General features: G+C 42.9%; 1 protein-coding gene across 6 annotated transcripts in view; it reads left to right on the forward strand.

The window, feature by feature from the left end:
* The window catches only part of SEMA6D (semaphorin 6D), a 94,581-nt gene extending 72,101 nt beyond the window's left edge, over positions 1-22,480 (forward strand). Inside the window, exons 14-20 of one of the 6 annotated variants that reach the window (XM_070763168.1) lie at positions 1,069-1,242; positions 3,582-3,722; positions 3,810-3,887; positions 7,028-7,119; positions 7,531-7,587; positions 13,361-13,528; positions 17,608-22,480. In XM_070763168.1, coding sequence (XP_070619269.1) covers positions 1,069-1,242; positions 3,582-3,722; positions 3,810-3,887; positions 7,028-7,119; positions 7,531-7,587; positions 13,361-13,528; positions 17,608-18,914 — 2,017 coding nt within the window. In that variant the 3' untranslated portion in view covers positions 18,915-22,480. The remainder of the gene's footprint in view (positions 1-1,068; positions 1,243-3,581; positions 3,723-3,809; positions 3,888-7,027; positions 7,120-7,530; positions 7,588-13,360; positions 13,529-17,607) is intronic. The other 5 variants (XM_070763169.1, XM_070763170.1, XM_070763171.1 and 2 more) reach the window with 5 other exon arrangements.
* The last annotated feature ends 285 nt before the right edge of the window (positions 22,481-22,765 follow it).

Consider the following 22,765-nt stretch of genomic DNA (forward strand, 5'->3'; position numbering starts at 1 on the left):
AAATAAAATAAAATAACATGAGAAAATATTATTTTACTAAAAGAGTAGTAGATCCTTGGAACAAACTTCCAGCAGACGTGGTAGATAAATCCACAGTAACTGAATTTAAACATGCCTGGGATAAACATATATCCATCCTAAGATAAAATACAGAAAATAGTATAAGGGCAGACTAGATAGACCATGAGGTCTTTTTCTGCCGTCAGACTTCTATGTTTCTATGTTTCTATAAATAATAATAATAATAATAATAATAATAATAATAATAATAATAAAAATAAAAATAAATAAATAAACTCAATCTGTATAGTCTGGAGGACAGAAGGGAAAAGAGGGGGGCATCATCGAAACATTTAAATATGTTAAAGGGTTCAATAAGGTTCAGGAGGGAAGTGTTTTTAATAGGAAAGTGAACACAAGAACAAGGGGACGCAATCTGAGGTTAGTTGGGGGAAAGATCAGAAGCAACGTGAGAAAATATTATTTTACCGACAGTAGTAGATGCTTGGAACAAACTTCCAGCAGACGTGGTTGGTAAATCCACAGTCACTGAATTTAAACATGCCTGGGATAAACATATATCCATCCCAAGATAAAATACAGGAAATAGTATAAGGGCAGACTAGATGGACCAGGAGGTCTTTTTCTGCTGTCAATCTTCTATGTTTTTATGTTTCTACAGGGGAAGGCTGATTAATGCCGGTGCCATGAAGAATGGGATTTCATAGTTATTGAGCCTGTTGGGTTTTTTTCTTTCCTTCCCTCATACAAAATATGCTGTTTCTATGACAGGCAACCTTTATTTAATTAATGTTGCAGCTGCCGCTACCAAAACGAAGCCTATTTCACACACTATGGGCAAAAGATATGATGCTTCTCTTTCAAAGCTATGGAAAACAAGCTTTCGGAGGGCTCGTTCCTCCTTAAAGAAAGTTGTTTCTGCCCATTCAACTCCCCATCGTCCTCCCAAAGCTCTCTGCGACAAATCCCATCGTCCTCGCAAAACCACACCCAGGACCTGACGGTGGAGAGAGCAGTTGTGATGAGAGAATGTCTTGATCTCAACAGGTATCGGTTGACCGCAATAGCCGTGGACCGTTCAGCTGGTCCGTATCAAAACTACACGGTCATCTTTGTGGGTTCTGAAGCTGGAATGGTGCTTAAGATCCTGGCGAAGACCAAAGCTTTTTCTCTGAATGACAGCATCTTGCTGGAAGAGATTGATGCTTTCAATCACGCAAAGTAGGTCTTATTTGATGATCTCTGCAAAAGATTTGATGGTGTCCATCTTGTTTGATTTGATGTGTCCATCTTGTTTGGGTCTCTTTTGCTGTTAGCCACTTGATTGAAAAGAGCTTCTTCCTCCCTTCCTTCCTTCCTTCCTTCCTTCCTTCCATCCTTCCTTCCTTCCTTACTTCCTTACTTCCTTACTTACTTCCTTCCTTACTTCCTTACTTACTTCCTTCCTTACTTACTTACTTACTTACTTACTTACTTACTTACTTACTTACTTACTTACTTACTTACTTACTTAGATGGTGTTTAAGGGGTGACTTGATCGAAGTGTATAAAATCATGCATGGGATAGAAAAGGTGGATAGAGAAAAATTATTTTCTCTATCACACAATACTAGGATGAGGGGTCACTCCCTAAAGCTCATAGGTAAGAAAGTGAGGACAAATAAAGGGAAATATTTCTTCACCCAGAGGGTCCTCGGTTTATGGAATTCACTTCCAGAAGTGGTTGTGACATCTGTCAGCCTGGGTAGCTTCAAGGCAGGATTAGACAGATTAATTGATGCCAAGTGTATCGGTGGTTATTGAAACGGATATCCATGTGCCGCCTCTATGTTGGTAGAGGCAGGCAGGGTTCCCTTGGGTACCATTTGTTGGGGCTCAAAGGAAAGGGAGGGTTTTGCCTTCTCTTTCTGCTCAAGATCCCCATGGACAATTGGTGGGCCACTGTGGGGCACAGAATGCTGGACTCGATGGGCTTTGGCCTGATTCAGCATGGCTCTTCTTAGGTTCTTATGTTCCTTCCTTCCTTCCTGTTCTAACCCGGGCCTACACAGATTGAAAACAAAGGAATCCATGCGCTGATATTTCAAATCAATCTTTTTTATATAGAAAGCCTCATTTATACAAGCCAAATTCATGCATGTGAGTGTATCTTGGTAGCTTCTCAGTGAGAGGAGTTACAAGATAACCATCCAGTGGCTAGGCTGCTGCCGAAGAACAAAGCTAACTGTGAATTCCTTTATGAGATAAAGAGTCTCCAGTTTCACCGACTTACAGTTACAGCAATTCTACTCCAAGGATTTTAGCAGGGAAATAACAGTTGGCTAGTGTAACCTAGCTGGAAACTCAAACATCAGCCGATTCCATTACAAAACGTTGAAATTCCACCCTGAATTTCCCATTGGCCACCCTTAAATATCTATGGGGAATGGTCATCAATTCCTAGAGTTAACAAACAAAAGACTACTTCCTTTTCCCATACAAGTATTCTTGTCTTTTTCTTAGCCTTTTAAAGTGGGCATCCAGCAAAGGCTCATGGTCCTCCTCTTTCTCTAAGTCAGACCCTACTGTCATTGGTATATCTGCTACCTCTGGGGGCCTCCCAGGTTCATCCAGGTTTATTTCTCCCTCACTCTCACTCTCTGCATCAGCTGGCAACATCACTGGCCCAGGGTGCCAAGATGGGCCTGGCTCATCCTCAGAATCTATCATTACCGGGGTTGGTCGAGGACCACTCACAGCACTTATTTCCTTCCTTCCTCCTTCCCTCCCTTCCTTCCTTCTTTCCTCCCTCCCTTCCTTCGTTCCTTCCTTCCTACCTACCTCCCTTCCTTCGTTCCTTCCTTCCTACCTACCTCCCTTCCTTCGTTCCTTCCTTTGTTCCTTCCTTCGTTCCTTCCTCCCTCCCTTCCTTCGTTCCTTCCTTCATTCCTTCGTTCCTTCCTCCCTCCCTTCCTTCGTTCCTTCCTTCGTTCCTTCCTTTGTTCCTCCCTCCCCTCTCCCTCCCTCCCTGTTGTCTTCTCATCCTGCCTTAGTGAAACCCGGTATATAAAGAAATGTGGGTTTGCATAATTTAAAATCATAGTTGGACCACATTTTGCTTTGAGGTGAGCACGTTTTGTTTTCATGTACGTATGCATGGACATGTTCCAGGATGTTGCCGATACTCCAGAACTCTGCAAGTATATCAACATGCACTTGTTATCCTCTGGTTAAAAAAAAGTAATTAGAGAGAAGGCTGTTTGATTTTGGGTGGCGGCCCTGTTTCCTTCCAGGAGATTCCTAGAGAGGTGCCATGGAGGCTTCTCCCTGCCTTTTCCGGTTACAGTTTCGGAGGCTCGGGTTTGTAAGTGGAAAATGGTTCTTGAGAAGAGGCAAAAAAATATTGAACACCCATTTCTTATCTAGAAAAGTTTGTAAGTAGAGGCGTTCTTAGGTAGAGGTACAACTGTAATTGAAAGACAAAGTAACCAATGTTACTCAACGTAGGCTTGAGATGAGAAGCATCCACAATTGGATAACCCCCAAAAAGTAAAGATGTTAAAAATTTCTGTATCTCACAGATGTAATGGGGATGGTGAAGAGGACAAAAGAGTCGTTTCTCTACAACTGGACAAAGAGCACCATGCATTGTTCATTGCGTTCTCCAGCTGCATCATAAGAATCCCCCTGAGTCGTTGCGAGCGTCATGGATCGTGCAAAAAGTAAGGCATCTCTACAACCTCTTGCAATTGGTTCTGCCAATCCCACAAGGCAACGGATGACTCATCTCTTCTTTGGCTTTGCTGTAGGACTTGCATTGCTTCTCGGGACCCTTATTGTGGCTGGTTGTCCAACGGATCCTGCGGGAGAGTGAGAGCAAGCATGTTGTAAGTAGAGCAATTTTATTTTTTGAGTTTTATCTCGCTGTACAAAATGACATTAAACTCCCCTTTTGCAAATCTGCAATTCCCTAATTTGGGGTAGAATCAGGGCAGTTGAATGGAGTTGAGAATTTACTGGCTGGACGCCCTCCCTGACTCCTATGGGGAGTTCACAGCAGATACTTTTTCTTCCTAGGAAAGAAACATCTGCGGCTACCTAGGATTGAACTCTCAGCCTTCCAAGCAGAAGGTGAACATTTTCACCGCCAGTCCACCATACTGCTCCCCGTTACCAAAATGACATTCTGCCCCACAAAATGTTGTAGAATAAGCTTTTAAACCCTAAACGAAAAAGGCTTCTACTGAGACTTTTTAAAGAGCTGTCTTCAATTACAGTGGATCGTCTTTAATTAAGACCCAAACATTGGCACATAAACCATCCTTCACTCAGATTTCCTTTCCATGGGAACTGTGGCAGGCTCCATTCATGCCTGATTATACTTTCTTCTTCCCTAATTTAAGGCTATTCTTGTTGCTGTTTGTTACCTTTTAAGACTCCAGGATGCTGTTCATTTTTTATGTCATGTTTATCGCTTTTTAATTCAGGTTTTCACGAAAACAAAAAATGGTAACACAGGGCTAGATTAACTACCGTTTGTATGTGAACTGAAGTTCAGGTTTTTTGGCGAGAACAATTCCAGCATTTAGTTGGTCCAATATCCAGTTACCCAAATTTGGACATTTAAATCTAGGAAATGTGAATAAGAATCTTAATTCGCATTTGCTTCGAAACACCCCGTCGTTTAAGACTGGCATTGTCCAAAGCCTCCATTCCTGCCCTTTTCCTGACCTTCTCTCCATTGCTTTCCATCCCATAATTGAGGCACAGTAAATGATGATGGATGGGATGAAGGCTTCTTTGCTCCAGACTGGAAGTTCTCCATGTCTTCCATGGTGGTAGACAGAAAGACATTTTGTGGTGCTGCTTTGTCAGGAAATAGCTCATAGGTCAGGCCCTCCGTTCAATAGTTTAATTGTTGGTAATTTGGGTCATGGCTTAATGAGAAAATCCTTAGGGCAAGGGCAACAAAATTGGAAGAGCAACTGTGAGCTAACACCAAAAGCTTGCTAGAGTTGGCCTTCATTCATTAGCCATGAACTGTGTGTCAATAGGAGGCCTAGGAACACTCATTTTGCATGGATCAAGGTCAAGAAGATTACTCAACACAGTATGGATCATGGTCAAGAAGAATACCTACTAAACCATTAGAGTAATGATCTGCTATTGGAAATGAGGCCTGCCCTTCATTTTTTGTCTAAGGCAGTGTTTCCCAACCTTGGCAACTTGAAGATATTTGGACTTCAACTCCCAGAATTCCCCAGCCAGCAAATGCTGGCTGGGGAATTCTGGGAGTTGAAGTCCAAATATCTTCAAGTTGCCAAGGTTAGGAAACACTGGTCTAAGGCATCCTCTCTTGAGTCCAGTGCCCACCCACCCCATTTATAAATATAATATTTTTCAGAGTACAGTGGTACCTCTACTTACGAACTTACTTGGTTCCGTGACCAGGTTCTTAAGTAGAAATGTTTGTAAGAAGAAGCAATTTTTTCCATAGGAATCAATGTAAAAGCAAATAATGTGTGTGATTGGGGAAACCACAGGGAGGGTGGAGACCCTGTTTCCTCCCAGGAGATTCTTAGAGAGGCCCCACAGAGGCTTCTCACCACCTTTTCCGACCCTGTTTCCTCCCAGGAGATTCTTAGAGAGGCCCCACAGAGGCTTCTCACCACCTTTTCTGACCCTGTTTCCTCCCAGGAGATTGTTAGAGAGGCCCCACAGAGGCTTCTCACCACCTTTTCCGGCCCTGTTTCCTCCTAGGAGATTTTTAGAGAGGCCCCACAGAGGCTTCTCACCACCTTTTCCGGCCCTGTTTCCTCCCAGGAGATTCCTAGAGTTAGGTTTGTAAGTAGAGGTACCACTGTATACAAATTAATAACCAGCACTAATTTTTCTATACCGACTGTATCTGCCATAACAAAAACAAAAATGTGTTTAATGGACTGAAATGTTTTAATTTTAGCATCTTTTCAAACTTTTCTTTTTCTTTTCTTTTTCCTTTTTCTTCTTTTGGTTTGTTTTGTAGATGTGTTTGTGTTAATGTTTGCTTAGGTATTTTTTTTGTGTACCATTTTTTAATGTTTAAATTTCAATCAAAATTATTTTTTTAAAAAAAGAAAGAAAATTAATCTGTGCATAAATAGACTTATACAGTGATACCTTGTCTTACAAATTTAATTGGTTCCGGGACGAGGTTCTCAAGATGAAAAGTTTGTAAGACGAAACAATGTTTCCCATAGGAATCAATGGAAAAGTGATTAATGCGTGCAGCCCAAAATTCACCCCTTTTGCCAGCCCGTTTTTGCACTGCTGGGATTCCCCTGAGGCTCCCATGCATAGGAAACCCCACCTCCGGACTTCTGTGTTTTTGCAATGCTGCAGGGGAATCCCAGTAGGGGAATCTCAGCATCACAAAAATGAGCGCTTTGCTGGCAATAGAAGTCCGGAGGTGGGGTTTCCCAGTGAAGGGAGCATCAGTGAAATCGCAGCATCACAAAAACACCGAAGTCCTCGAAACCCCACCTCCAGACCTCTGTGTTTTTGTGATGCTGCGATTTCATTGAGGCTCCCCTCGCTGGGAAACCCCACCTCCGGACTTCCGTTGCCAGCGAAGCACCCATTTTTGCACTGGTGGGATTCCCCTTCTGGGATTTCCCTGCAGCATCACAAAAACACAGAAGTCCAGAGGTGGGGTTTCCCATGGAGGGGAGCCTCAGGGGAATCCCAGCAGCAGAAAAATGGGTGCTTCTCTGGCAACGGAAGGTCTGGAGGTGGGGTATCCCAGCAGCGGCAGTGGGTTTGTAAGGTGAAAATAGTTTGTAAGAAGAGGCAAAAAAGTCTTAAACTCTGGGTTTGTATCTCGAAAAGTTTGTATGACGAGGCGTTTGTAAGACGAGGTATCACTGTACCTACGTACCTATCACATTGCAGGGGTGGGTGGATTTGGCATCGGTTTCATTGATGATGCTGTTGATTGATGTGGCTGCCCTCTCCTTGGTTTTCCCCCAACTAATGCTGTTAATTGCAGGTTGTCTTTGTTTGTTTCATACAACCACAGCCTTGGAGGCTATGAGCAAGACGTGGAGTACGGCAACACTGCCCACCTCGGGGATTGCCACGGTAAGCTCCTCCCTCCTGGACGCCCGCTTGAGAATGCCGCATGGTTTGGCTTGCGAGCCACAAGGTGGCGTGGAAGATCCTTTTTTAATGGCGCTAAGTACTCGCCCTCCCTTTAAACCGAAAGCTGTTTGATTTTGGGTGGCGGATCCCTTCGACCGACCGTCTTTTTTCCCCCCACCCCCAAAAAATCCATCACGCTGGTTCGTGAAGGTCCACAGCCACTTTATGATTATATCGAACCCTTTTTAATTATTATTTTTTGTTTAGCCCCCCTGTTTTGCCTTCCCTTTTGGGTAGCCGATTGTGTTTTTTAATTTTCTGATTTTTCCCTTGCTCAGGCTTTGAAAAAATCTTTTGCGTTTTTCCTTTTGGTTACTTTTCACTGATTATGTGTTCCTTTAATTCTTTTAGAAATTTTGCCTACTACAACTACACCAGATTACAAAATATTTGGCGATCCAACATCTGGTTAGTTTTTTCCAGTCGTTTTTTTCCTCCCCCATCCCGATTAATGAAGCTTTTATTTCCTTCAGTTTGAATATTTTTGACTTTTCCTTTTCTTTTCTTTCTTTCTTTCTTTCTTTCTTTCTTTCTTTCTTCCTTTCTTTCTTTCTTTCTTTCTTCCTTCCTTTCTTTCTTTCTTTCATTCCCCCTCTCTTTCTTTTAATTTTACCTACCATTCTTTTTGGGTGCAGTTGGCAATCTTTCGCTTTTTTTTTTTAATTTATATTTTTGCTTTTCTGCTTTTAATCATATTCCCACTGATGGACAAGATAAAGCCATTCGGTTTTGGCTCGCTCGATACTTTTCACCTCATATAGCTGCATGTTTAACAGCTCATTATTAATTGAGGTCCTTCTTTTTATTCACCCACAAATCTGATCGACATGGATGAGATTTTCTCGCCTACTCTTTCCACTTCCCACCCAGCCATACATTTTTGAATGCTAACCACCTCCTTGTCATAATTCAGTATACTGATCCCTGCCTGATTCTCCCTTTCTTTATTTTTTTACTACGTCTCCCAGTTCCTTTATCTCAAATACGCATTTTCCCCAAAATGTGTATTTCTCTGTTTGAATTGCCTTAATTTCTCCAGTAATAAGAATGTGTTTGTGCTGATAATTATACTTAGCATTATAACTTCTGAAATTGTGGGGTGTGTTTTTTTTCCTTCTTCTTCTTCAGAACAAAAATTGTAGAGAAAATTGGGGAGAGCGTGGGATCTTTTGAGCCATTGGGAATGCATTCACACCAGCCCAGAAATCAATTATTCTTTTCGGGATTAGTCCTGAAATTACTAATGAAATGATTGACAAGCTCAGCTCCTTTATTTAATTAATCACAAAGCATATATAAAACGTCCACCCTAAACATCCCATTCTAAGTGTATCTTTGAACTTTTAACACGATTTAAGAAGCTATACAGGTTTTAATAAAACTTATCTCGTTTTGACACCGTAATATCTAATTTGAGTTCAGTGACCAAAATCATTCCATGATGTGTTAGTCCAACAACGGAGGTCCCCCAGCCTCCGGTTCCTGGACCAGAATTGGGCCACGACATGTCAGAAACTGTGTCACGCAAACAAGCCAAACTCCACCCTCTCTGGTCCATGGAAAAGTCACTCTCCACCAAATTGGTCCATGGCAGTGAAGGGCTTTAAAAAAAAAATTACAGTATTACCACACTGTAGGTGTGGCTTGCCAGCCATGTGACCAGGTGGGAGTGGCTTGACGATCATATGACTGACAGCAGCAAAGGACCTCATGGTCCATCTAGTCTGCCCTTATACTATTTCCTGTATTTTATCATACAATGGATATATGTTTATCCCAGGCATGTTTAAATTCAGTTACCGTGGATTTACCAACCACGTCTGCTGGAAGTTTGTTCCAAGGATCTATTACTCTTTCAACATGAGAAAATATTATTTTACTGAAAGAGTAGTAGATCCTTGGAACAAACTTCCAGCAGACATGGTTGGTAAATCCACAGTAACTGAATTTAAACATGCCTGGGATAAACATATATCCATTGTAAGATAAAATACAGGAAATATATAAGGGCAGACTAGATGGATCATGAGGTCTTCTTCTCCCGTAAGTCTTCTATGTTTCTATGTTGTGGCTTAAAGGTCATGTGACTGGCTTAAGGGTGGCCAACTTGGCGTCACTCATGTTAAGGGCTTGGGTTAGGGTGCCTGGCCTCTCCTTGTCTCAAAGAGATACGATTTCCTTATCTATTGACTATTACTGAACATCCAAAATATACTATTTAATTCTAAGTATATATGCCATATGTGTACATATATATTACACACAGGCACACAAAAATATACATTATCTACTATAGTATATAAACCGTATGTGTGTGTACACACACGCACAGCTCTTCTACAATTATACACATTCAACTTCGTTTACTGCGATGGGAAAAATATACCCAGAGCCCAAAAGGGAAAAAAAGAAAAAAATTCAATTTTTTTCTACCGGTTCTGCACCCCTGACTGTACTGATAAGAACCCATCATGGTACCCAAAAGGTTGAGGATCCTTCCCTACAAAGTAGGTCAAACTCAGGCCCCAAATCATAAGTATGAAAACTACTTTTATGATAGGGTCACCATCGTGATCTTACAACTCTGAATATGCCTCCCTCTGGCCTGCCTTTATCCTAAAGAAAACTCTGGAGAATCCTTCAATATCCTTCAATCATTCAATATGATAGAAACATTTAAATATGTTAAAGGGTTAAATAAGGTTCAGGAGAGAAGTGTTTTTAATAGGAAAGTGAACACAAGAACAAGGGGGCACAATCTGAGGTTAGTTGGGGGAAAGATTAGAAGCAATGTGAGAAAATATTATTTTACTGAAAGAGTAGTAGATGCTTGGAGCAAACTTCCAGCAGATGTGGTTGGTAAATCCACAGTAACTAAATTTAAACATGCCTGGGATAAACATATATCCATCCCAAGATAAAATACAAAAGGAAGTTGGGGAAAAGGAATCCTCAATCTGAGTATTGTATTGGCAGTTCTGTGTTAGCAAAAACTTCAGAAGAGAAGGATTTAGGGGTAGTGATTTCTGAGAGTCTCAAAATGGGTGCAGTGCAGTCAGGCGGTAGGGAAAGCAAGTAGGATGATTGGCTGCATAGCTAGAGGTATAACAAGCAGGAAGAGGGAGATTATGATCCCGCTATATAGAGCGCTGGTGAGACCACATTTGGAATACTGTGTTCAGTTCTACAAAAAGATATTGACAAAATTGAACGGGTCCAAAGACGGGCTACAAGAATGGTGGAAGGTCTTAAGCATAAAACGTATCAGGAGAGACTTCATGAACTCAATCTGTATAGTCTGGAGGACAGAAGGAAAAGGGGGGACATGTTCGAAACATTTAAATATGTGAAAGGGTTAAATAAGGTCCAGGAGGGAAGTGTTTTTAATAGGAAAGTGAACACAAGAACAAGGGGACACAATCTGAAGTTAGTTGGGGGAAAGATCAAAAGCAACATGAGAAAATATTATTTTACTGAAAGAGTAGTAGATCCTTGGAACAAACTTCCAGCAGACGTGGTTGGTAAATCCACAGTAACTGAATTTAAACATGCCTGGGATAAACATAGATCCATCCTAAGATAAAATACAGGAAATAGTATAAGGGCAGACTAGATGGATCATGAGGTCTTTTTCTGCCGTCAGTCTTCTATGTTTCTATGTTTCTACAAGAAATAGTATAAGGGCAGACTAGATGGACCAGGAGATCTTTTTCTGCCGTCAATCTTCTAATGTTTCTATCCCATTTCTCCAACCCCATTTCTGCTCTGGGCTCAGATGTCTTTTAACTGTTGCTTCAGCTGCGAGGTTATTCTCGCTCCCCACTCCGTGATCTTAGATTAGAGGGTTATTTCGTTCCAACATGCCTAAATTAATTAAATTTTTGCGAATCCCTGCAGCCCATCCTCTCCCCATATAAAGCCTCCTCAGCTGTTGCAGAAGAGTGTTGGATCAACCATGCCCAGAGCAGTTTAAAAAAAAATCCCCAACCATCCATTGCTAGCTTGCATTTTGATGAGCATCTAAATCCAGTCTCTATCCTGGATTTTTATTTTTACATGGAGCCACAACAAATGAACGCCCTAAGGAAATGGAATGTATTGTCTCCCTTGGACGTGATGCCATGGATTTTAGGTGTCACTTTTTTTTTTTAAGACTATAAGCCTTGGATATTTTGAGTCAAACTCCCACGCAAGGTTTTACTGGACCTAGAGAAATTCAGGCTTTGACATCTGCTCGGACAACAGTCATGGTAGGAAAAGACTTACCTAGAGGTGCCAGCCAAAGTTGACAGTCGTGAGCCAAATGGATAAACAAATTTTATTTATTTATTTATTTATTGGATTTGTATGCCGCCCATCTCCGTGGACTCGGGGCGGCTAACAACAGTGATAAAAACGGAATGTAAAAATCCAATACTAAAAGAGCTAAAAACCCTTGTTATAAAACCAATCATACATACAAACATACCATGCATAAATTGTAGAAGCCTAGGGGGAAAGAATATCTCAGTTCCCCCATGCCTGACGGCAGAGGTGGGTTTTGAGGAGCTTACAAAAGGCAAGGAGGGTGGGGGCTATTCTAATCTCTGGGGGGAGTTGGTTACAGAGGGTCGGGGCCACCACAGAGAAGGTTCTTCCCCTGGGCCACGCCAACCGACATTGTTTAGTTGACGGGACCTGGAGAAGACCCACTCTGTGGGACCTAACTGGTCGCTGGGATTCGTGCGGCAGAAGGCAGTCCCTGAGATATTCTGGTCCGATGCCATGAAGGGCTTTATAGGTCATAACCAACACTTTGAATTGTGACCGGAAACTGATCGGCAACCAATGCAGACTGCGGAGTGTTGGTGTGACATGGGCATATTTAGGGAACCCATGATTGCTCTCGCAGCTGCATTCTGCACGATCTGAAGTTTCTGAACACTTTTCAAAGGTAGCCCCATGTAGAGAGCATTACAGTAGTCAAGCCTCGAGGTGATGAGGGCATGAGTGACTGTGAGTAGTGACGCCCGGTCCAGGTAGGGCCTCAAGTGGTGCACCAGGCGAACCTGGGCAAACACCCCCCTCGCCACAGCTGAAAGATGTTTCTCTAATGTGAACTGTTAGATTTGAATTAGATTTCGCCTCTTGACACAATCTGTCCGTCTCGTTTCAAGCGGGTCTAATAAGGCCAATCGTTGATATTGAACTGAACTTTCATTTTTAATCTGATTTGGAGATTAATTCGCGAGAGCAGCATCTCGCTTTTTATTGTCTGTCCTTTTCTCTTGTACAGATTTTTCATTAAACATCTCCCTCTAAATAGAACTTAGCAGCCATTGAGTAAAGCCAGTAGTGGATGAAGGGGGTAAAAGTGGGGGGGAAATAATAATAATACAGCGATCCCTCGATTTTCACAATCTCGATCTTCGCGAAACGCTATATCGCGATTTTTCAGAAAATATTAATTAAAAAATACTCCACTCTTCTCTCTCTCTCTCTCTTTCTTCCTCTCTCTCACTCTCTTCCTTCCTTTCTCATCTCTTTCTTTCTTTCTTTCTTTCTCTGCGCGCATGCGCAGATGGTGTTTTTACTTCCGCACCACTATATTGCGAAAAATCGAGTATCGCGAGGGGTCTTGGAACGTAACCCTCGCGATACTCGAGGGATCACTGTAATAATAATAATAATAATAATAATAATAAATAATTAATTTATTGGATTTGTATGCCGCCAATCTCCGTAGACTTGGGGTGGCTAACAACAATAATAAAAATAACATGTACAATCCAATAATAAAAAAACAACTAAAACCCCTATTATAAAACCAAACATACACACAAATATACCATGCACAACTTGTAGTGGCCTAGGGGGAAGGAATATCTCAACTCCCCCATGCCTGGCGGTATAAATGAGTCTTGAGTAGTTTACGAAAGACAGGGAGGGTGGGGGCAGTTCTAATCTCCGGGGGGAGCTGGTTCCAGAGGGCTGGGGCCGCCACAGAGAAGGCTCTTCCCCGGGGGCCCGCCAAACGACATTGTTTAGTCGACAGGACCCGGAGAAGGCCAACTCTGTGGGACCTTACCGGTCGCTGGGATTCGTGCAGTAGCAAGCGGTTCCGGAGGTAATCTGGTCCACAAAACCAAAAAAAACGACTGTAATGCACATTAATAAAAATAAAAATCTGTTTGCCATACAGACAGGATGTTATCTTCAACTTCCACTACCACAGTGGGGAGTGTCCCTGTTGTCTCGCCCAAAGTGATTGGTTCCTGGAAACCTAAAGGGACGGGCTCTCGGAAATTTGTAGCTCAAGATGACCCCAAAACTTCTGATTACTCTGAGCCTTTATCAGGGGTTCCAAAGGGTAAGGCCGGATTAGGGAATCTACTGCAGTTGAAAGAAAACCTGATGCCCTTCAGACGTTTTCAAAGACTCGGTCCGTCCGCTTGGATATGCAGTGTGTGTGTGGATCAAAGGCAAAGCGACATAAGCGGCTAAAAGAAAAAGCAATCGAAAAGGTGAAATGTGGAACTGAGGAACCAACCAAGAGATGAGTTTCATAACTCACGTCAGCCAACCCCTGTTCTTTCTTCTCTAAAACACCTGACAAGAAGCGATGGGTGGAAACTAATGAAGTAGAGAAGTAACTTAGAACTAAGGAGAAATTTCCTAACAGTTAGAACAATTAATCAGTAGAACGACTTGCCTCCAGAAGTTCTGAATGCTCCAACTCTGGAAGTTTTAAAGAAGAGATTGGACAATCGTTTGTCTGAAATGGTGTCCTGCCTAAGCAGGGGGTTGGACTAGAAGACCTCCATGGTCTCTTCCAACTCAGTTATTCTATTTCTGCCCGTCTGTCAATAACCCAAGGTTGCACCATGTGTGCTTCTAAAACAGATCAGTAGAAGTGTTATGGGTTTTATGTTAGCATAGCATGAGGTACCCCAAAACAGCTGCATCCTTTCCTGAATTCTGCATGAGTTTATAGAAGGAGGATGCTGTTGCTTGAAGGAACAGAGACGTATATCTTCTAAATCGGGAATCTCCAAGCTTGGAAATTTTAAGACTTGTTGGCTTCAACTCCCAGGATTCCCCGACCAGTTATGTTGAGAAATTCTGGGAGTTAAAGTCCACAAGTCTTAAAAGTTGCCAAGTTCGGAGATCTCTGTTTTAAATAAGTTGAGAAAGAGAGGGGGAGAGAGAGAGAGAGGAAAGAAGAGAGGGGGAGAGAAAGAGAAGAGAGGAGAGGAGAGAGAGAAAAGAGAGAAAGGAGAGAGTGAATGAGAAGAAAGAGAGAGGAAAGAAAAGAGCGAGGGGGAGAGAGACAAGAGAGAGAGAGTGAGAGAAAGGAGAGAGATAGAAGAAAGAGGAAAAGGGGGAGAGAAGAGAGAGAAAGTGAGAAGAGAGAGAGGAGAGAAAAAAGAAAGGAGAGAGGGGAAGAGAGAGGAGAGGAGAGAGGGGGGAGAGAGAAGAGAGATAGGAAAGAGAGACGGGAGAGAGAGGAGAGAAGAGAAAGAATGAGAAGAAAGAGAGAGAGGAGAGAAAAGAGTGAGTGGGGGAGAGACAAGAGAGAGAGTGAGAAGAGAGTGAGAGAAAGAAAGGAGAGAGATAGAAGAAAGAGGAGAGAGGGGGGGAGAGAAGAGAGATAGGAAAGAGAGACGGGAGAGAGAAGAGAGAGAAAAGAGAGAGAGGAGAGAAGAGAAAGAATGAGAAGAAAGAGAGAGAGGAGAGAAAAGAGTGAGTGGGGGAGAGACAAGAGAGAGAGTGAGAAGAGAGTGAGAGAAAGGAGAGAGATAGAAGAAAGAGGAGAGAGGGGGAGAGAGAAGAGAGATGGGAAAGAGAGACGGGAGAGAGAAGAGAGAGAAAAGAGAGAGAGGAGAGAAGAGAAAGAATGAGAAGAAAGCGAGATCTGCAATTGACCTAACAGCGTTGAATGAAGTGCCTTACATTCTGATCAAAACCCAACCCATCTTTTCCTGGAGAATAGAAGGTAGCTATTTTGGAATCACAGTTCAGCTCAAATATCCTTTGGCTCAAATATCCTTTCTGTCACGGGATTACTTTTGACCTTGGGTCTTGCTCTCAGACCCATCAAGTCATGAAATTTGATGATACACCAGTGGATTGCCATCAAAGCAAAAATAGGACCACCATCTCGATCTGCCCAGTTTCTCTAAGATTTTGGACAGAGGTCTAAAGTCACCAAGTCACTTTCTTCTGTGGACGCATATTTAAACCCAGGTCTCAGTTCTCCACTCACCTGAACTGCCTTATGTTTGCCTATAACCTTTTAGTAGATACTGCATATCTCGTCCGTGTTTTCTCCTTGTTTAAATGATCAGAACCTTGTTTGCATCAGGTATCAGGTTTCCTTTCAAGCTTTCTGACATTCTTTGCTTCAGGTGCCTTATAGCTTGAGTGTCCTTTGAAATCTTTATCCGGATTTAATCACAGGCTCTCGATATACAGTGGTACCTCTACTTACGAACTTAACTCATTCCATGACCAGGTTTCTTAAGTAGAAAAGTAGAAGAAGCAATTCTTTTCCATAGGAATCAATGTAAAAGCAAATAATGTGTGCGATTGGGGAAACCACAGGGAGGGTTGAGGCTCTGTTTCCTCCCAGGAGATTCCTAGAGAGGCCCCAGAGGCTTATCCCCGCCTTTTCTGGCCCTATTTCCTCCCAGGAAATACCTAGAGAGGCTCCACAGAGACTTCTGACTGTCTTTTCCGGGCCTGTTTCCTCCCAGGAGATTCCTAGAGAGGCCCCACAAAGGCTTCTCCCTGCCTTTTCCGGCAGTTTCCTCCCAGGAGATTCCTAGAAAGGCCCCATGGAGGCTTCTCCCTGCCTTTTCCGGCCATTTCCTCTCAGGAGATTCCTAGAGAGGCCCCACGGAGGCTTCTCCCCGCCTGCTCCAGTTACAGTTTTGGAGGCTCGGGTTTATAAGTAGAAAATGGTTTTTGAGAAGAGGCAAAAAAAATCTTGAACACCCAGTTCTTATCTAGAAAAGTTCATAAGTAGAGGCATTCTTAGGTAGAGGTACCACTGTATATGGTGGCACTTTTCATCTTTGGCCTCTCTTTCCCTATCTTACCTCTTCTTCCTCACCAGAGCTATTAAAATCAATAACCCTGAACACATTTAACTCTCGTCAAAAGCCTTGCCTCTAACAAATAATAACAACACTAATAGTAATAAGAAAAATGGTCCTCTTCATTTTTAAGTTTTCCGCCTGGTGTTAGAATAACACAAGTAGACGTCTTCTTCCAAACTAACGTTTTCTTGCCAGAATTATCTCTGTGGCTGCCTTAACACAAACAAATAATAAAACTGCTGTCGGTAAAAAAATATGCAAGCTCCGATAATTGTGTGTTAATTGCGATTTTAATTATTCTTCGTGACTAAATTAGTTGCATTCTTTATTTTAGGAAAAGCTAATACATTTCATTAATCAACCATTTGTAAACCAGCATGAGATTCCAAATGTGTATTCCTAATTCAAGCATAAACCATAAAAAATATAAAATTGTTCTCTCTTTTTTTTTTCATCTGCAGACAACCTAAGAAAAAGTTATAAAACGTTATTGGAAGAGAACCGTAGCTCTATTGATGCAATGAACAAATTATGCATATATATATATATATAATCCCATATTTATATGCATAATCCTATCTCGCATTTGATTTCTGATTTATGAGTCAGGCAGGGAATTGAGAGAGAAAATCCTTCCATGAGTTATTAATTGCAGTCTGGCAGAAGAACACCTTCTAACCTCAATTTTCCAGCAGAAATTGTTAAAGTTAATAACATACAAGCTACTATTTGTGAGTCTTAAAAGGAGAATTGAGGACAGGAGGAGGATAGATCGGCAAAATATCGCAGTCGGCAAGTTCTCCAAGCTGATCAACCCAGAGGTAGAAGTCACATCTTGTATCCAAAAGCAGAGCGAAGTCTCTCTATGCATGCCCAAGATATTCTATAGGTAGTTGTAGAAGGAGATCTTCACATCAGCCTTCAATTTTGCTCCATGGTCCTGCCAACTAAGAACTGGAGCCATTAGTGATGCATCTTCCCAACAACACTTTGGCTCTCTACTTCGGCAGAAGTTCTCCCCAACGATAGTTGCTGTACTGGAGGTTAGGGCAGTGAAGGGATGGTTAGACTGAGAAAGAGAAGAGAGATGATAATCAGTAAGGATCCACACAGATGTTTCATAATGCATATAGGTCATTAGAAAGCACTTGGGGTGCTCCTTGTAGTTCACTTCCTTGTCAAGAGGGATATAATTCCTTGATGCTTCTCGAAGGGCTGTTACGTTCAAGACGCCAAGTTTTGGTTAGGTGCCCTTAGGGTGCAACCCAAAGTCGCAAACTTTTGTCTCATGATTTGATCATCCAAAGTACCCTCTAACCTGTCCATCCTGTGTGTGTGCTTGTCATAGGTGTGAGGTGGGAAGTCCAGTCGGGCGATTCCAACCAAATGGTGCACATGAATGTCCTGATTACCTGCGTCTTCGCGGCTTTCCTTCTGGGGGCGTTTATTGCCGGCGTGGCCGTTTACTGTTACCGTGATGTCTTCGTGAGAAAGTCCAGGAAGATTCACAAAGACGCGGAGTCGGCTCAATCCTGCACGGATTCCAGTGGGAGTTTCGCCAAGCTGAACGGCCTCTTCGATAGCCCGGTGAAGGAGTATCAGCAGAACATCGATTCGCCCAAACTTTATTCCAACTTGCTGATGAGTCGCAAAGAGCTGCCCCAGACGGCGGACACGAAGTCCATGTTGATGGTGGACCACAGAGCCCAGCCACCAGAACTGGCCGCTCTTCCGACCCCAGAATCGACTCCCGTGCTTCAGCAAAAGACCTTACAAGGGATGAAGGGCCAGATGGAGAAGACCCAGAACAACCTCGGCTCTTCGAGGAAAGAAGCCCCCTTGAAGAGTCCTCAGTTTTTCCCCTCCAGCCCTCCGCCCCATTCTCCTTTGAGTCACGGACACATCCCCAGTGCCATTGTCCTTCCCAACGCCACCCATGATTACAACATGTCTTTCTCCAATTCTAACGCGCACAAAGCGGACAAAAAGATGCCCAACGTGGACCACCCACTGACTAAGTCCTCGGGCAAAAGAGACCACAGGCGCTCTGTGGATTCCAGAAACACCTTGAATGACTTCCTGAAACATTTAAACGAAGCCCCCAGCAACTCCAAAGCCATCATGGCGGACCTTCAGGTGGCTCACCAGACCTTAATGCTGGATTCCATGGGCAACGTGACGGAGGTGCCCCCCAAAGTCCCTAACCGGGAAGCATCTTTGTACTCCCCTCCTTCCACCCTGCCACGAAACAGCCCGACGAAACGGGTGGATGTCCCCAATGCGCCGTCGGGGCCAATGACCTCTTTGGAAAGGCAAAGGGGCTACCACAAGAATTCTTCCCAGAGGCATTCTATATCAGCTCTTCCTAAAAACTTAAACTCTCCGAATGGGGTGCTGCTCTCCAGACAGCCCAGCGTTAACCGGGGAGGGTATATGACTCCCACCGGAGGCACAAAGATGGACTACATCCAAGGGACGCCGGTCAGCGTCCACCTACAGCCTTCCTTGTCTAGGCAAAGCAGTTACACAAGCAACGGAACGCTTCCTCGGACAGGGATAAAGAGGATGCCCTCTCTTAAGCCAGATGTGCCACCCAAACCTTCCTTTGCCCCACAGACGCCTTCGGTCAGGCCACTGAACAAATACAGTTACTAAAAAAAACCCCTGCCTAATCAATCGATCCAGACCTTGGGGGCGATGGTGCAGGACAGACGGAAAGAAAAGACTCCGGCTCGCTTGTCACGGAGGGCATTTGGTGGGAGGGTGGACCGAATCGGGAGGCTCTTTTGGCTTCGTCTGCTGGTTTTGTCTGGCCTGCCGCAAGACTCCGCTGGCCCCATGCGCTAAAGAGATAGAGGAAGGGCTGGCCACCGCATCTCTTGTGTCGGGAGAGGAGGAGAGACGTAGCACACGCACACTCAAAAAAAAAAAAGGATGGGACTTTGTTGGCCACTTCAAAAGAGCTGTTTTTAGAGTCCTTAGGGAGGAAGCAGATCCGTGAACAAACAAACAAAATACTTGAAATTAATAATAATTAAAGTAAGAATAAAAAAGGGGGGTTGTTTTTAGACTGCCGTACTGTGTGGTCTTCCCACAAAATGTGAACATTTTAAAAATACGTATGCATTTGCCTTGCCTCTTGCACAAATATCGGGGGGGGGGGGGGAGAGAATTTTTTAAAAAATGTCTCGATACGTCTGTTGGTTAAAAAGCAGCGAGCTGAACTTCAGCCTCTTGGTGTCCAACGGTAGCATTTTTTCATTTTGGGGCCTCCCGGTGGTGACTTGTTTTGTGGCACAGAATAAAGGGGAGAAGGGGAGCGAGAGGGGGTTGCATGCGAGTGTGCGAGGGAGCCTGAAACCCTCGGGAGGTTCTCAATTCCATTGTGTTTGTCTGGATAGGAAGGTTGACATTTGTGAAAGAACGAGGACCCAGCGGTGTCTTTGACTCTGGTAACTCTTGCCTTGCAAAAGGCGCGCCGCAGATCTCATGCGGCGGACTTGGCGACCCAGACAGTCCTCGCCACAATGGAGGCCAACGTTTCTGTCGCTAAGCGAGGCAGTGGTTAAGCAAGTTTTGCCCCATTTTATGACCTTTTCTTGGCGCCGCAGTTCATTCAATCACCGTAATTGTTAAGTTGGTAACACGGTTGTTAAGTAAATTCCCCGTTGACTTTATTTCTCAGAAGGTCACAAAAGTAGATCACACGACCCAGGGACACTGCAACTATCATAAGTTCATGCCAGTTGCGAGGTGTCTAAATTTTGATCACATGATCAGTGCTGCAACAGTTCTAAGGGTTCTAAGTGTGAAAAATGGTGGTGCGTCAGTAATTCCAGTGCCATTGTAACTTCAAACGGTCACTAAACAAACCGCTGTTAAGTTGAGGACTATCTGTCTTGATTGTGGAATATGACACAATTAGGTACAATGTAAAACAAGCCAAACATATACCCAAAGCCAGGCTGCTCTAAAGCTAAGCTATCAAATTTCCAAATGTCGTTTTAATGGGTTTCCATTGACCCAACCACTGCTCCCTTTATTATCCTTCAAAACATCAAGGGCTGAAGACATCCAGTATAGAGGTTCTTAACTTCCCCAAATCTCAAACACATCTGAGGAGAAAGAGGACATTATCATGCAGGAAAATACCCCAGAATTTTGCGTTTTGTTTCAAACGCAAAGAGTTTCCCCATCGCTTCCTGCAGCGTCCTTCCACCATCTGTCTTAAGCTCATCGTTGTCTTTTATGAGTCCAACAACATGTCAAGAGTAATGTGAGGCAAGAAGGTATATGTTGGCCATTGGGCTTCTCCGGCCACTGCTTACATCGTTGTAAGGGGATTCTTCTCACTTTTGAAGAGCTCTATTGAATTCATTGAGTATGTTCCTACAACACTAAGCTGACCCTGGGACTCCAGATAAGTTGGGACTGCAAGTCTCAATAGTCCAACTTGGGTTGACGTAGAATTCTGGGAGCTGGGAGTACAACACATCTTGAGGGAACAAGGTTAAGGGAGGGTTACCTGAAGCTTCAAAAATCAGTTGGTAGCTCTCCAGATACTGCTAAACTACAAGTCCCAACGTCTGTAGGAATCACACCATGAGATAACGGTGAAGGATACTAGAAGTGGTAGTTAGTAACATCTAGTGGTCTACTTCTGTATGAAGCTTTGTGGTTTTGAAACTGTGCTCTTCCGATACTTGTGGTAAGAACCAGAAGGTTCAAGCAATGTTCTCACTGTTGTAACAGGTGTTGGCTTTGGATGTAATGTGAACACACCCAATGTGCGCTGGGTTCCTAAGTGAGGGAGGATCAATGTGACATTATCCCCATAATATAGCCATTCCCCCCCCCTCCCAAATGTCTTAGCAGGATCCATCCATCAAAAATTCAACAGAAGCACAGCCCATCTCTTTAGCTTGTGGTTTCTTTCAAGCCATGCCAACCACAACAACAACACTACTGTAAATATTCTGTGTGTGACTTTACTCAGATCTGTGCATTTTGTGCCTTATTCACAGGAATGAAATTTTATTTTTCCCCTAAATCGCTCACTACTAAAAAACCCTGTCAAGTGTTCTTTGTAATAGTACATCGTAAACCCCCCACCACACACCCCCGAGTGCTTTTAACTTCTCTCTGCAGTGTCCCCCCAAAAAATGAAAGGGGGGGGGAAACAAGAGAAGGAAGGGATTAATATTTTCTGCAGAACCGTTCATTATCCATGAAAAAGTTATCTCTAAGCCAAGAAACCTCTCTGTGCTAAACATTCATGGCTTAAGAATTGAATTGCAACAAGGGGAAATTGTATGCGATTTTTGGGATAACACAAGTCAGCTGAAGTTGCACAGGTACAGCATGTGCTTCTCGCTAATGGTCAACTCATATGAAAACCTTGGTTTGAGTTGGATGTCCCACCATTCGGTTGCTGAACTCTCTGAAACCAATCTCTTAAGTTTACAGGTCAAATACGAAACATCCATTTCTGTCAAAACAAAGAAAGAAAAAAGGTATTCAAAGGTATTGTTCTTTCCTATAGACATTGAAACTCCTTTTTCCAATCTGTATGTCAAGCATTATTTGTCTCCCCAAATGCCACAGGTAATTTTTCTTTTTTTAAAAAAAAAATCTTCGGTCTTGCAACTAATACCTTTTAATTTTTTTTTTAAAGAAAAACAGCAAAAATGTCTTTGACGTCACTTTGCAATGATTAATGAGTAATACATACTTGTGTAAAACTGAAACATAAATGTTATTCTGTGAACCCAAATAACTTCTCTGTAACATTGTGCTGATTCGTTTGTGAGTAACGTGAATCATCTCAGTATTTCTGTTGGAACAAAAAACTGAAAACAACCTCTAACATTCGACATAGTCTTTATCCTGTTAATTTATAATTTGTGTTGGGCTTTTTTTTTTTGTCTCCTTAAAAAAAAATAAACACACGCTTTATCCATTTGTGCAAAAGGTAAATGCAGGTTGTATTTTTTTTTTAAACGGTACAGATGAAAAAGAGAGAGAAAGAGAGAAAATAAACAAGAAACAGTAACTTTTAACAGGGGGAGAAGAAAATAAAATAAAAACGGCTCTATACAAGCTATAGGGTACGTTCACCTGTATAGCTATCTTGTAAACTTGTACTGTTGGATGTGTAAATAAAAGGCGTCCTTTGGGTTTTTAACACCGCATGTAAAGATGAAATAAACTCTTCAAAAGGAGCAAGCATCTGACATCTCACTTGATTGCACAGATGGAAATAAGTGGACACTGTCCATCAAGAGCCGCTTTGGGTGGACCATGGGCAGCGATGGAATCTGGACATCCATGTGCCCTCATTCCCATAACCCTGCAAGGGAAGTGCTCTCCAGGATTTAAGCCATCTGCTGCTGTAAGTTATTGTGGGTAGTGGAGAACTTTTTGCTTTAAATCCATTTTATGGGGCCCTTGGTGCTCTCTTGATGGGTTGGCATTGAAATGTCTACAAGACAGGTTTTGGTGGTTGG

The sequence above is a fragment of the Erythrolamprus reginae genome, chromosome 10 (genome assembly GCF_031021105.1).
Source record: "Erythrolamprus reginae isolate rEryReg1 chromosome 10, rEryReg1.hap1, whole genome shotgun sequence".
NCBI classification, from domain to species: Eukaryota; Metazoa; Chordata; class Lepidosauria; order Squamata; family Dipsadidae; genus Erythrolamprus; species Erythrolamprus reginae.